At 38.0% G+C, this 13962-nt stretch overlaps 3 protein-coding genes and 1 long non-coding RNA gene across 4 annotated transcripts in view; 1 reads left to right on the top strand and 3 right to left on the bottom strand.

Annotated features, from left to right (window-relative positions):
- Window positions 1–13962, top strand: part of LOC311279875 (microfibril-associated glycoprotein 4-like) — a gene marked incomplete at its 3' end in the record, with an annotated part of 49813 nt that overhangs the window by 11255 nt on the left and 24596 nt on the right. The gene's annotated exons all lie outside the window — the stretch shown is intronic.
- On the bottom strand, window positions 237–1703 carry LOC311286426 (microfibril-associated glycoprotein 4-like). Its single transcript, XM_084402645.1, has 5 exons — window positions 1633–1703; window positions 1345–1554; window positions 1168–1264; window positions 920–1087; window positions 237–827 (listed from the first exon to the last, which is right to left on the bottom strand). The coding sequence occupies exons 1-5, from the start codon at window positions 1636–1638 to the stop codon at window positions 562–564; spliced, it is 747 nt and encodes a 248-aa protein (XP_084258771.1). The 5' UTR covers window positions 1639–1703; the 3' UTR covers window positions 237–561.
- Window positions 9565–11691, bottom strand: LOC311286383 (zona pellucida sperm-binding protein 4-like). Its single transcript, XM_084402585.1, has 8 exons — window positions 11055–11691; window positions 10788–10975; window positions 10619–10716; window positions 10397–10554; window positions 10118–10310; window positions 9901–10048; window positions 9761–9833; window positions 9565–9670 (listed from the first exon to the last, which is right to left on the bottom strand). The coding sequence occupies exons 1-8, from the start codon at window positions 11668–11670 to the stop codon at window positions 9594–9596; spliced, it is 1551 nt and encodes a 516-aa protein (XP_084258711.1). The 5' UTR covers window positions 11671–11691; the 3' UTR covers window positions 9565–9593.
- LOC311286466 lies at window positions 12769–13156 on the bottom strand. The gene is made up of 3 exons (XR_014626566.1): window positions 13105–13156; window positions 12962–13034; window positions 12769–12873 (listed from the first exon to the last, which is right to left on the bottom strand). It is a non-coding gene; the product is annotated as an uncharacterized lncRNA (long non-coding RNA).

Genomic DNA, 13962 nt, shown 5'->3' with positions numbered 1-13962 from the left:
TGATATATTATTGATTATAAATATCAACAATGATATTGAGCTTTTTTTTTTTCTCTTTCTTTGTTATTCTGTCTTTGTTCTTCTCTCGCTTCTGTATTTATGTCACTGATTTCTTACCTTGTATATGTTACTGTTTTGTTAATTTGCAATAAAAAAAAATATATATATATAAATATAATGAAGTCTCAGGTGTCCCCAGAATGTGTCTGAAGTTTCAGCTCAAAATACCCTACAGATAATTTATTATACCATGTAAGTGTTTGAGTGGAAGCAAAAACCTGCTGTTTTCGTGCATGTATCTTTTTTGGTGGAAATTAAGACATCAGCATACAGGCATAACTCATTCAATGCTGCAGTTTATTTTAAATGTATGAAGTGAAGAAAATGAAATCAAAATGAAGAAAAATCATTGACAGGAAGAGTTTAGTGCACAACGCCAACATTCACAGCTAGTATTGTTCATGATTTACTCCATTACAGTTGACAGAGAAAAGAACTTTAAACCTTCACATTGTCAGAGAGTGACAACATATGCTTGCTCCTGGAAACACTGATATGTTTCTAGGGCACGGCTTTGATCTTCATTATGAATGTTTTCATACTGACATCGAAATTGTTGTTCCAGCTTTGCCAAGCAACACCAATAGCAAAATGATAAATTGCATTATCATCTTCTCCCCATAAGTACACACCATTGGGGTTGGTAAGATGACAATATCTGTACCAAAATGCCCCGAGATACTGTTTGGCACAGTTACTTGCATAGGAGTCTTGGTCCTTGTCAAAGGTGGAGAACTTCTGATTGTTGTGGTGGATCAAAGAGTCTCCTGCAGAGATGAGGAGCATGAAGTGTATGAACAAATGTACAATTACTCAACTGATAATTGTAAAGAAATGAGTATGAATGAAAGTGTCCTACCTGCTCCTCCATCCTTGAACCCTGAAACATGCAGTTTATACCCGCCAGATTCAGGACCCACAGAGAAGGACGAGTACAGAGCAAAACCCTTCCTTCCTTCAAAGTCCTCCAGATCCACTCTCAGCATGTACTTTCTGTTACGTGTCAGCTGGTACATGTTCTCCAGTCCTGTTCGCACACACACGAACAACATGTTCAGACAAACACATGATCATCCACACAAACAGACACACGCTGTGAGATCTTACCCAGCCAGTATTCGCGCTCCACATTCCCGAATCCTCTCTTGTACTGATTCCACGGCCGATAGAAATTCACACTGCCGTCCATTCTCCTCTGAATCACCTGTGATGGGTTTATATAGAATATATGATTCATAATGTATGTTCTGATGTGTGTTTGATGATCTAAAGTCACATTCATACCGTCCATCCTCCGTTGTCTTCATCTTTCCCATCTGAGACCATGTGACAGTAAACCCAGACAGGAACGTCTCCAGCTGGATAGATGGTGTAATTCCCACTGAGCTTTTGTCCTGCGTTATAAAGGTCAGAACAGTCGGCCGGCATGTCTCCATCCTGACTGCACCCGCTCACCAGAACAACAGAGAGAAGAACCGCCAAGAACACCATCAACTAAACGAGACAGAGAGAAAGAGATGAACATCACACTGAAAACCCTCTCTAGAAATGTAGAGTTGTTGATGAACTTACTGCCATCTTCTCAGACTCTCCTCAGTAGATCACAGCAGAGGTCTGATTTAACAGTCTGACACACCTGATTCGACTCATTAGCTCATTAACCCATGTGATAATGAGCTGTTAATGAGCTGATGAGTTGAATCAGGTGTGTTTGATTAGGGAGACAAAGAAACCGTGCAGTGTTGGGGGTACTCCTGAGGGTTGTTCCATAAAACAAGATTAGAATACAAGCCAGGCTTATTTTGCTTAGTCAGACTTATTGTCGGTGGATTCTGTTTCATAAAGCAAACTTAAAATAGTTCAAACTCAGTTACCCTGGCAACTTATGCTGGGAAACTAGCCTGGTCCAGGGCAGGCTAACTGTCAGGCTAAGCCTCAGCTGTTACACAGATCCTCTAACACTGACCGACAAGAACACAATGATATTACCACTGACACTCTCTCATACCATTATTGGACTTTATTAACCACTATTAGTCCAAAAATAAATATACAGTATACAGAAAATCAACTTAAATAAGGCTACAATGATACATTAGACTATATATACACACACACACACACACACACACACACACATATATATATATATATATATATATATATATATATATATATATGCTGTATATATATATACACTGTATATATACTGTGTATATATATAGATATAGATATATAGATAGATAAATACAAAACAATATAATACTACAGGTTTTCTTTTTTTACTGGCTGAATGTTTTGTGCCCAAGATTTAATTAGATTGTTTTAAAGATTTATGAATACATTTCTCTCTGGTTTTGTTTGGCAGCTGTAGTACATGTTTATGATTATTAGAAGAACATTAGAACACAAAGCTTTTTAAAGCAGAAGTTAAAATCACAAAATTAAAAATAAATAATTACAAAAGCACAGACTACATTTTAACTGGTAAGATGAATCTGAGCTTAGTCATTGACAGTATATTAGCCTACATTTGATTTACCCCATTACAATAGTCCCTTTACAGTTATTGCTATCATAAAAATACACTTGTAGGTTTAAAATTCTAAATAAGGCACATCTAATGTCCAAATAACAAATATATATATATATATATATATATATATATATATATATATATATATATATATATATATATATATATTATGTACTTTATTATGTCTTTCAATTCAAATACATTTAACACAATTATACAAATGGACAGTTCCTTTAAAGACATCATATTTTCCCCCAATAAATATTCCTTATTTTTCCTTCTACTTTTTTTCTTTTGTGATAATACCCACCAACACATAGCCTAAAAAACACATGATTAGAACAATAACCAAAGAGTACATAGTTAGACACTTTTACATATGATTTAAGGGGAAAAAAACAAAAACCAATAAATAAATATTAATAAAAATTTAACATTCACATATTTATATACAAGTAATATTATTTAAATATCAAATATTCAATAAAGTCAAAAGTCAATAAATAAAATAACAAATAACTAGAAATAAAAGGGAGGGAGGGTTATATAAAAATGTAGTTAATGTAGGCTAATATATATTCCTTTATTTTATGGAATATTCTTTGATTTTAGAGTTGCACATATCTTTTCAAAATGTATACATTTGCTCTTAATTTCATGTTATCCTCTCCATAGTGTACTTTAGAAACTAAATCTAACCACTTATTTAAAACTGGGGATTCTTGCTTTCTCCAAAAAATTATTGCATTAAAAGCTGTAATTCTCAGCATTCTAAATAAGTATATGTCATCTTTATTAAGTAGATTAGGTCCTATACCCAAAACTATATTTTAGTATATAGTTTCTTAAAAGAATCTTCCCTGAATTAGGCTACTTCTGTTCAAATTTTTTTTTTTTATAAGTATAAAATATATGAGTGTAATGAGCTAGAAGTTCACCGCAACTTATCCAACATCCTAAAGATAAATTATTATAATTAGAAGATATTTCTGGTGTTATAAAATATCGCATATTAATTTTCCAAGCAAAATGTATATTTTAGTCAGAATTATTGCGCTCCTATATGGCGCGCATGCGCGCAGCGGCGCTCGTTCAATATGAAGATTAGCAGCAAAATGGATATATTTGCATGACTTTCTAACATTTACAGATGGAGAATATAACTGTAAAATGTAAGTTTTGCACTGAGAAAAAAAAAAAAAAAAAAACATGTCACAAACGCATAAAACAGCACAAAATATATGCTGTTTGATGGTGGATCGATTAGATCCACGATCGACCTCTAGGGCTGCTTCAGAAATGCGTACACACGCAATTATCTAGACTAGATAAACCTGGATCAAATGAGTGAGATTGCATGAACTTCAATTACCTTTTATGGAACCACTTTAGCCCCAATTTATTTGTTAGGCTCATTCAAGTCCGGTTTTGGAGTTTAATCCCCGCTTTTCTAAGCGTCTTTTATGGAACAACCCTCAGGACAGGTTTGGAAACCACTGATCTAGACAAAAATAACAGAAACATTTTCATACAATGTCTATTTAGTTGTATGAAAATTGTATAAATGGAAAATGAAGAATAAAACAGTAACTCACCGTTTGTGTTGTTCGGTCTGACACAAACACTCTTTATATATCTGTCAGATTCTCAGACTCCTCCTCTGTGTCTTTATGTAAATGTCCACTATAAATCTCTAGATGTCTGGCTACAAGATTAAGTTCATATTACCGGTAGTTTACATTCTAAAAAAACAGAATCTACACTCATCCCATCCTGTTGGCAAAGGGTATTTACACTAACTCACACAACATTTGTTCACACAAGGTCAAAACAGCCACAAAAAGTTTCAGTTTATTTTAAGTGTAAAATGTCTCTGTCACACTCAAAGTTCCATTAAGTTATGTACACGTTATTTCTGAATGTTCTCTGATTCATTTTTTTCTTGGTTATGTGAATGTTAAGGAAACATTCCATTTTATCATATATCATTCCATTTATCATTATGTGAATGTTGCTTTTGAAAGTTCTCTAAACATTCTGAAACAAGCATTTAAAAAATATTAATGAACGTCCAACTAGAACGTTTCAGAAAAAAGTTCCATGAACGATGTCTAAATAATGATTTTGTGCCAAATCCTACCCTACCTCAGAGTGATGTGAGCATAACAGATTCACTTCAACAGAAGGTTGAAAGTGAGAGACAAGAGAAACGGAAAAGGTCCACGCTGGTAAAACTCCCAAAGTACAGGAGACTCTCAGAGAGACTCTCAGTGCCGATCAAACAGTAAAGGGGAACGAGACTAAACCTGACAGCTTGAATGTGCTGCAGATGTTGGAAGAGCTTTGCATGGAAATGCAGCAGATGTTTCTGGCTGTAATGGAAGCAAGCCCTCGCCCTCTTGGACTAAACAGGAGAGTGAAAGGCTGCAAAAAGTGCAAGGAATAGGAAATGGGCGAGAAGCCGTTCACACGGCTATCAGTACTAATGCTTCGCAAGTTATGATGCATTAGGTTAAATATCCTTGGTACAAAGTGTAAGAGACTAAGGTTTACTGGAAAGCGCCCGAAAAGACATACACGCTGAATTCCCTTCGAACCAAGACACCGGACACCGTCTTTGGGCCGGTGATTGGAGCTTACACTAATATTACTGAATGAAATGTTGACCCAGGAGTACTGTGAAGCATTAGGGGTGTTGATGGACTCGATCGACTCCATCTGTGTTTTGATCATCGCTCTGAATGTGTTCTGGATGTGGTCTTTAACAAAAATGTGATTTTCTCAGCTTTTTGCTCAAAATGTTGCTTTTTTTATGAAACTTACCCACGTTCAAGTGTTGATAATACAGAATGCATAAACTCGAATAAAACGTTTTTTTTTTTTTTTTTTTTTTTTTTTTTTAAGCAGAGGCTCTGTTCTTTCAATGGATTTGCATGTTCAGATATTCATACAACAAAATGTTTTAGGGGTCATGAAAGTTTCATGAAAATGATCAAAAACACTGGTGGTGGCTGACAACTTTTCTTTTTTTTTAAATGCTGGCAGGGAAAGAGTGTTATTCTTGTTAAACTCAGCTTCACCAGTAGAGGGCACCATAAGCGTTACACTAGGCAGAGGATTGGTCGCTGACGCTAGTACAGCGCACATAGGTTCAGTACTTGATGAGTGAATTCAGGTGCACACGCTATACAGAGAGTGTTCCCAATCTAACTTGTGTTTTTCATATTTCCCACAGAAATAAATGTGTTGCACCAAGGACGAGCACCACCTCGTTCTTAAAAAGTGCAGCATGGACATTACTTGGACACAGTCACCTCTGATAACAAATTACTCTAAACTTTGATGTGGACACATGCATTTTTTGTAATGCTGCTTTGAAACTATATGCATTGTGAAAAGTGCTATACAAATGTTTTCACATATTTCACTCTGTTGTGTAGCAGTTATCTTGCGGTGTTTTTATTTTCACCCCTACATTTTAATTTGCACGTCATGTGTATTTTGAGAGGGAAACAGGACAGCGATAACCGTTAAGACAAATGACGAGAAAACACAGGCAGGCCTACGATGTTCTTTTCAACACTATTACTCTGATTATGACACCAAATACAAGAAAGAAAAGTGAAAAGAAGAACTTTCCATCTTTAGAAATGTTATTTATTTTCAATGGCGTTTTAGTAGATGTTCAGTCAGGTTGAGATCGAGGGATGGATTCACTGTAAATTCTGAAGAAATAATCGTTATTTCTCATTGTATGCGGTTGTATAAGTTATATTTGATCTCCATTGGTTTGGGTTTTTCACCGCAAAAAAAATAACGTTAAAATACCGGCAGCTGTGGTTGCCAGTAATGTACTGTTAATTTACAACCTTCTACCATTAATTAACAGCTCTCCTTTTTTACAGTATGTTACTTTAATAATAACATGGAAGGTCTTGGACGTAGCGAAAAGCTAAAGAGCTAATTACAGATCACATGACCTCCAGCTTTGCGTGTGAATGTTTCAAAACAAAAATTATTCTTCTGTTTATTTTTTGGGTGTCAAAAACAGCTCACAGTGATCAAATCTGTTTTTAGAGAAACACACCAACCAGTGCATCTAAAAAATAAATAAATACAGACAGTGTCGAGTGATGTCGGTCTATTTACCCGTCAAACATCAGATCTACTGAACACCAAACCATTGAGGATGTTCACCTGTTGAATTTAATTTGAACAGTCCTTTGAAAAGGACGACATGTTTGTTAATGCTATGTTACACAGTTGGTCCATCAAGGTTAACCTTCACAGAAGCCAGCTCAGAAGAAAACACAGACTTCCTCTTACAACACTGTCATGTTAACTTTAACATCATGTATAAAATACATTTTGTGTATACCAGCATATTTTCTCGGTCTTGTCCACTCACTCATGATGTTTTATTTGAGGAAAAGTCAAAGCAAGACACGAGAATAACTCAATTTCCAAATAATAACCAGAATAAATAACCAGAACGCACCATTAAATATGTTGAGTTTGCATTTCTAGTATGGGTGCGTATGAGAAAGACTGAGTATATGCTACAGAATCTGAGTAAAGCCTGTTTCAAAGAGGAAATGGCCTGAAAGTAATAAGTATGACATAAAAAGTCATAATTATGGCATACTGCATTATGATAATGAGAAAAGATTAAATTATTACATATTAAGTCAAAATTCTAGACATAAGTCACAATTATGAAGTCGAAGATAAAGTCAGTTAACACAAATTAACACACAAGATAAAGTTAACTCACATTAATGAATAATTATAGCCCTAAATCATATTTAATAGATTAAAAAGTCAAAATGATGACATTTTCTTTGTCTATTTTGATGCCATAATTTTGTTATGATTATGACTTGGTTCATCTTGGTTTATCTCATAATTGACTTTTAAAGTAATTATTTCAATTGACATAATTGACTTTCATCAAGTCAAAATTCCGACTATACATCTATACTATAATTTTTGACTTTTTATGTCATTTTTTTTTTTATTAATAATTTTGACTTGATCTTATAATCATGACTTAGTATTTTATAATTGTTTTACCAAAGGATGAATTTCTTTCTTATGTAGTGGAAATGGGCTTTCTTCCATACATGATCATTTTGATTGTGATTTTTTCTCTTTTTTTTAAGAGCTCGAGTTTTGCTGTGCTGGTTTGTAGGGCTGTACGATTTATCCAAAAATCCAAAGATTATTTTGTCATATATTATGATCATGAATAACCATAATTGTTATTGTTGGTAAACTACTACAGAAAGTGTGCAGATGCGTTTTTTTTTTTTTTTTTTTTTTGTGGGGAACAGCATTTACTGTGAACCAAGTCACTGAAAACACTATCATGAGCTACACAAGAGTAAAATATTTATTGCCGCACACCAGTCTTTACAAAAATGAATACATGAATGATTCACTAAGGCTTCATCCACATTAATAAATATATGGTTTGGGCATTTTGTCAATTATGTCTAGCGAAACTAGAGCTTTATAAAATTATTTCCCCAAGTGGTTAGTCATGTGACACATATTTTACCCATAAATACTTATGGTTATACTAATATATAGACCGTTTAACTGTATTTTAATCGTCATAATTTTTTCTTCTCCTAAAAAAATTAAATAAATACTTGAGATATTTTCCTGAAAACGGTTTATTTTTTATTTTTAGACATTTACGTTATCTTGCATTGGTAACAAGCCTCCATTATCTTTTCTGCTTGGGATTGCCAGATGTAAAGAGCTTAAATCCCCAATACATTTGCTGCCCTGTTTTACTTTAAGGTTAGTTCACAGAAATATTTGAATTCTGTCATCATTTACTCATGTCGTTGTAAGATTTTCGTGCATCTTCAGAAAACACAAATGAAGATCTTAAATCTGAAAGATTTCTGTCCCGCAACTACCACTTCAAAAAGTTCAAAGAGATAGCAAAATGATTTCATTGGAATTTAGCGGTTTAGTCCAAATTTACTGAAGAGACTCAATAGCTTTATATGATGAACTGATTTAATTTAGGCTTTATTTCACAAACATTCAACACACACATCAGTTGTGGTAAACGGAAGCTCAAGCATGGACGCTTGACGTGCGAGAACCAATGAGGTTCATTCTTGTGTTAGGCAGCATGTTTGAGCATCAGCAGGAACCAACATGAACAAATTGAAAGGTGCTTTATGATCCACCTGCCTCCCTTAGGTTTTGCCTTTCAGAGGGACAGCCCATCCTAAACAAGGCAGCTATTCATTGCCTTGTAGAAAAGGTACAGTTTATATTAAATTAATACTAAACATTTTGTATCTGTTAGCTTCATTAATTTAGTAGCCTACTGTTTTATTAAATGCATCATTAAAATTGTACATTTTAATCTAATATTAGTCACATTTTGTTAACATCCATTTTTTCTCCAATGTTGACTTAAATATTTATCCTCTCTAAACTGTTCATAGACCCCTGCCTTAGAAAACATTGTTGCAATCTAAACTGATTTGTCCCCCTCAATTAATTAAAAATGCAATTACAAAATATAAACAATTACTAAGTTGAAAAAAGTGCCAACATCAGTATACAGTTGTGCTTTCTACAAAGCAAACTAGTTCTAAAGTTAGTATACATTTAAATTGAGAATTTGATTGCAGCATAACCCTGTAAGTAAAAGACTAAAATTCCATAAAGTCAATATAGCAGCAACCAGATTGTCAAATCAGGAGCATGTGCAAGAAAGTGATTACAAAAAAAACAAAGTAATAGTACTGCGGGAACGCTTTAAATTATGTCTCTAGAGCATTGGGAAACAAAACAGTTCAGAGACAATGGGCCTCAAATGGAAGATAGATTTGTAACGGTCTTGAAGTTACAGCTGTCGTCAACACACAAAATAAAAGAGAACAATTTCATGTTGGCATACCAACATTAGCATTGCACAAAATGTGGTCAGACAAAAGGTCAAGGTATAACATCATTTATTAAATACTCATGGAATCAGTCTCACTTCTCCACTAGAAACCACAGTTTGCCCAGAAGTGGTAGTGTTTAAACGAACATCCCTTCCTAAAAGTGCAAGAAAAAACAAACACTGAACACTCCCACAACTTTTAAAACAAGCAAAATTAAACAATTTCAATAACAGGAAGCACTGACTTTGCCTGGAGCAACTTTGCTGACAAGAGCCAGAAGAGGGATGGCACACCTCCGTACTGCAATGGATGAAGACCTGAAACAAGAACCAAAGCTGGCATTAGGAACCAATAGACCGTTAACTGACACACTGGGTACTGTACCGTTTCCTGCAGAGGAGCCAGTGATGCTGGATCTACAAATGTGAACATCTTCACAACAAAGCGCTTGTAGTGGGTTGGGAACTGAAGACCAGATGATCCAGCCACTGGAACCAATGCGGTCAGGTAACGATCATCCTGGTGAGGGCATCTGAAAGGCAAAGAGGCAGTCAGAAACACCTTACTGCACACTAGATGGATACAGACTGTCCTTACTCACCCATCAACCAGAAGGTCCCACTGAGGTAGACTGAGTGGACTGGGGGTTGATGTCGCCCAGCAATGTCCCAGCATCAGGACAATGTTGGGGTCGGTCCTCTCCAAAATGCGCACCTCAACATACACAGGTTCCCGCAGGACTTTTGTGACCGGATAATCAGCATCACTGTAGTAGGACGTGTACGCCTCGTCCCCTGAGGAAGAGTACGGTGTTTAACTTGAAACTGCTGCAACCTGAAGTTTTAGAAAGGCTTTAGGCACACATGGGACAAACGTATACCTTCTGCACAGCCTTTGGTGACACATTGACCATTTGCCAGTCTAAGCTCCACCCTGAGGGGTCCAGGAGCAGCTACTGGTGGAGGAGGAGGAACAGTGTTGACCTCCACAACCAAAGCTTCCACAGAAGTACCAGAGTACCTACACTGGAAGAGAAGTCTGGACAACAAACAGTGAGCTTGTAGCATGTCAAAGATTAACATTTATGATATACATCACTTACTCAAAATGGCTGTCCCTTGTGATGGAACCAAGTGGTCCCATACCCACTTCATATGAGGAGGTCATTCTGTTTTCATACACCACATATCCGCTGTCCTCCTGCAAATAGCAACTATTGGCATCCAGTCCATTCCAAGCCATGCAGAACAAAACCACAAGCAGTTACTCACCACCATGCTTGTGCCGCACGCAGTGACAGGGAACTGGTATATAGCAAAGAAAGGTGTGGATCCCACAGGGCTGCAAGCTGGATCATTTCCACCCAGGAGACGGACTGAATCCAGGCTCAGTCGAGGCAGTGTAACGTCTCTAGCCACCACTACCACAAACTGACCATCTCTTATACACTGGACAGTCACTGGAACAAGGTACAAGAGAAGGTTATTGCTGAAGATCAGTTTAACATGAACACCTTTACATTGACTCTACACTCTTACCTGCCTTCCCATAGTAACACTGCTGTCCATTAAAGCAGCAGTTGATAGCAGCACACTCAGCACCACTGATACCAGGTGGTCCACATTGGATCTTCTCATAATCAGCTACAGTACATTTGTCAAGGGGCTCTGCCTGTGCCACTGGCTGCTTAGGCTGAAACTGCTGAGGAAACTGTTGACTAGCTTGCTGTTGAACTGACTGAGGAAACTGTTGAACTGACTGTTGAAGCTGCTGAGGAAACCATTGACTAGCTTGCTGTTGAACTGACTGAGGAAACTGTTGACTAGCTTGCTGTTGAACTGACTGAGGAAACTGTTGACTAGCTTGCTGTTGAACTGACTGTTGAAGCTGCTGAGGAAACCATTGACTAGCTTGCTGTTGAACTGGCTGAGGAAACTGTTGACTAGCTTGCTGTTGAACTGACTGTTGAAGCTGCTGAGGAAACCATTGACTAGCTTGCTGTTGAACTGGCTGAGGAAACCGCTGGTCAGTTTGCTGGAACATCAAAGTTTGAGGATTCTGGGGAAGATTACTCCACTTTGGAACAGCATGACAGAACACACAGAACCAAACACAAAGTGCCAGAGACTGAACAGCACACCAACTTCTTGCCATTGTTCAACAGCTAGTCAACCTGTTGAGATGCTGCCCTTTTTGTATTCTACAGACTTTGGCTAATAAATAATAATCCCTCCCTCTTCATTAACAGGCATGATTCTCCAGACTTGCATGAGTGGGCGTTTATGCAACTGGGTGAATCCATTGATTCCTAAGAATACATTTTCCTTGTTTTTCCCACCCTAATTAAACATGCATAAAAGCACATATTAGTGGATTTCACACTGGAGGTTGTGTTGGGAGAAACAAGGCTTTTTCGAAAATTCTAATCAATTGAACAAATTGTTTAAAAAATGCAACACACTGGTGTTACACAGCACGTTTGAGCCTACTCAAGAACCAATGAGGTTCATTCTTGTGTTACGCAGCACGTTTGAGCTTCAGCAAGAACCAATGAGGTTAATTCTCATGTTACACAGAACGTTTGAGCTTCAGCAAGAACCAATGAGGTTCATTCTTGCGTTTTGCATCACTTTTTGAGGACACAAAAGAGCCAATGAGGTTCATTCTCATGTTACACAGCACGTTTGAGCTTCAGCAATAACTAATGAGGTTCATTCTCATGTGTTATGCAGCACATTTGAGTTTTCTCAAGAACTAATGCGGTTCATTCTCGTGTTATGCAGCACGTTTGAGCTTCAGCAAGAACCAATGAGGTTCATTCTTGTTTTACACAGCACCTTTGAGCTTCTGCAAGAACCAATGAGGTTAATTTGTGTTACGCAGCACGCTTGAGCTTCAGCAAGAACCAATGAGGTTCATTCTTGTGTTATGCAGCACTTTGAGGATCCAGAAGAACCAATGAGGTTAATTCTCATGTTACGCAGCAAGTTTGAGCTTCAGCAAGAACCAATGATGTTCACTTGTTTTATGCAGCACGTTTGAGCTTCAGCAAGAAGCTATGAGAACAAAATTACAGGTGCTTTATGATCCACCTGCCTCCCTTCCATTGAGGTTTTTCCCCTAAGACAATGGGCCTCGATGGCAAAAGATTGAAGGTAGATTTGTAGCAGTCTAGAAGTTACAGCTGTCGTCAACAAATAAAAGAACAATTTCATGTTGGTAGCATTGCACAAAATGTGGTCAGACAAAAGGTCAAGGTTTAACATCATTTATTAAATACTCATGGAATCAGTCTCACTTCTCCACTAGAAACCACAGTTTGCCCAGAAGTGGTAGTGTTTAAACGAACATCCCTTCCTAAAAGTGCAAGAAAACAAACACTGAACACTCCCACAACTTTTAAAACAAGCAAAAATATACAGTTTCAATAACAGGAAGCACTGACTTTGCCTGGAGCAACTTTGCTGACAAGAGCCAGAAGAGGGATGGCACACCTCCGTACTGCAATGGATGAAGACCTGAAACAAGAACCAAAGCTGGCATTAGGAACCAATAGACCGTTGAAAACTGACACACTGGGTACTGTACCGTTTCCTGCAGAGGAGCCAGTGATGCTGGATCTACAAATGTGAACATCTTCACAACAAAAGCGCTTGTAGTGGGTTGGGAACTGAAGACCAGATGATCCAGCCACTGGAACCAATGTGGTCACTCCCAGTCTATTCAAACCTGGCCCCGTCGTCAGACACCCCATCGCAGCCAGACTTCAACCATAAGTAGATCCAGGTAATGTTCACTGTTGGTCAGAGGTGGAAACCTGCACAAATAAAAATTTTTAAGTGCTAGAGGGGGTGCGCTCTCCCCAGCACTAACTTCACCATGATGAGGTAGGTCTGGTGGCATGGGTGTGCCCAGGACGACCAGCTCCTCATCCTGGCTGCAGGAGGCTGCCGGGACCTAGCTCTGTTTAGGCCCGCCTATTGCGTGCCGCCAGCGCATTGCTTTCCTGTTGGGGTGTGCTCCCTTAGCCTTGCCTCAAGAGGCTAACCCACAAGGCAGTGGGGCTGTTTACCCATAGCTGGGGCAGTGGTTGACAGGCGTCAGGGCGTGTCCACACCACATCTCTGGGGCCCACTGCTGCTCCGAGATCCCCTGCAGTTTAGCCTGAGACTGCGAGGTAGCCAGTTACCATGTGTGGCCGTGAGGAGGCACTGCAAGAGTCTTGGTGGTGGAGAGGCTGTGTACTGGCGGAGGAGACTTACGCACTCGGCTCCTCTTTTCACCCCCTTTGAGGGGGCTAGCCAGCGGCGGTAGTTAAAAAGCAGAAAGTTGCAAGCAGCGTGCAGCATGCACTAAGTACAAACACCTCCACACTACTGCACTAGACACTTCACACACACCCTGTGAGAGTCTCACACACACACACACACACACTCCAGATCTGAT

Source organism: Rutilus rutilus (genome assembly GCF_951802725.1).
Source record: "Rutilus rutilus genome assembly, chromosome: 2".
In the NCBI taxonomy this organism is placed as follows: domain Eukaryota; kingdom Metazoa; phylum Chordata; class Actinopteri; order Cypriniformes; family Leuciscidae; genus Rutilus; species Rutilus rutilus.
This window is presented reverse-complemented; position numbering and strand designations above follow the sequence as displayed.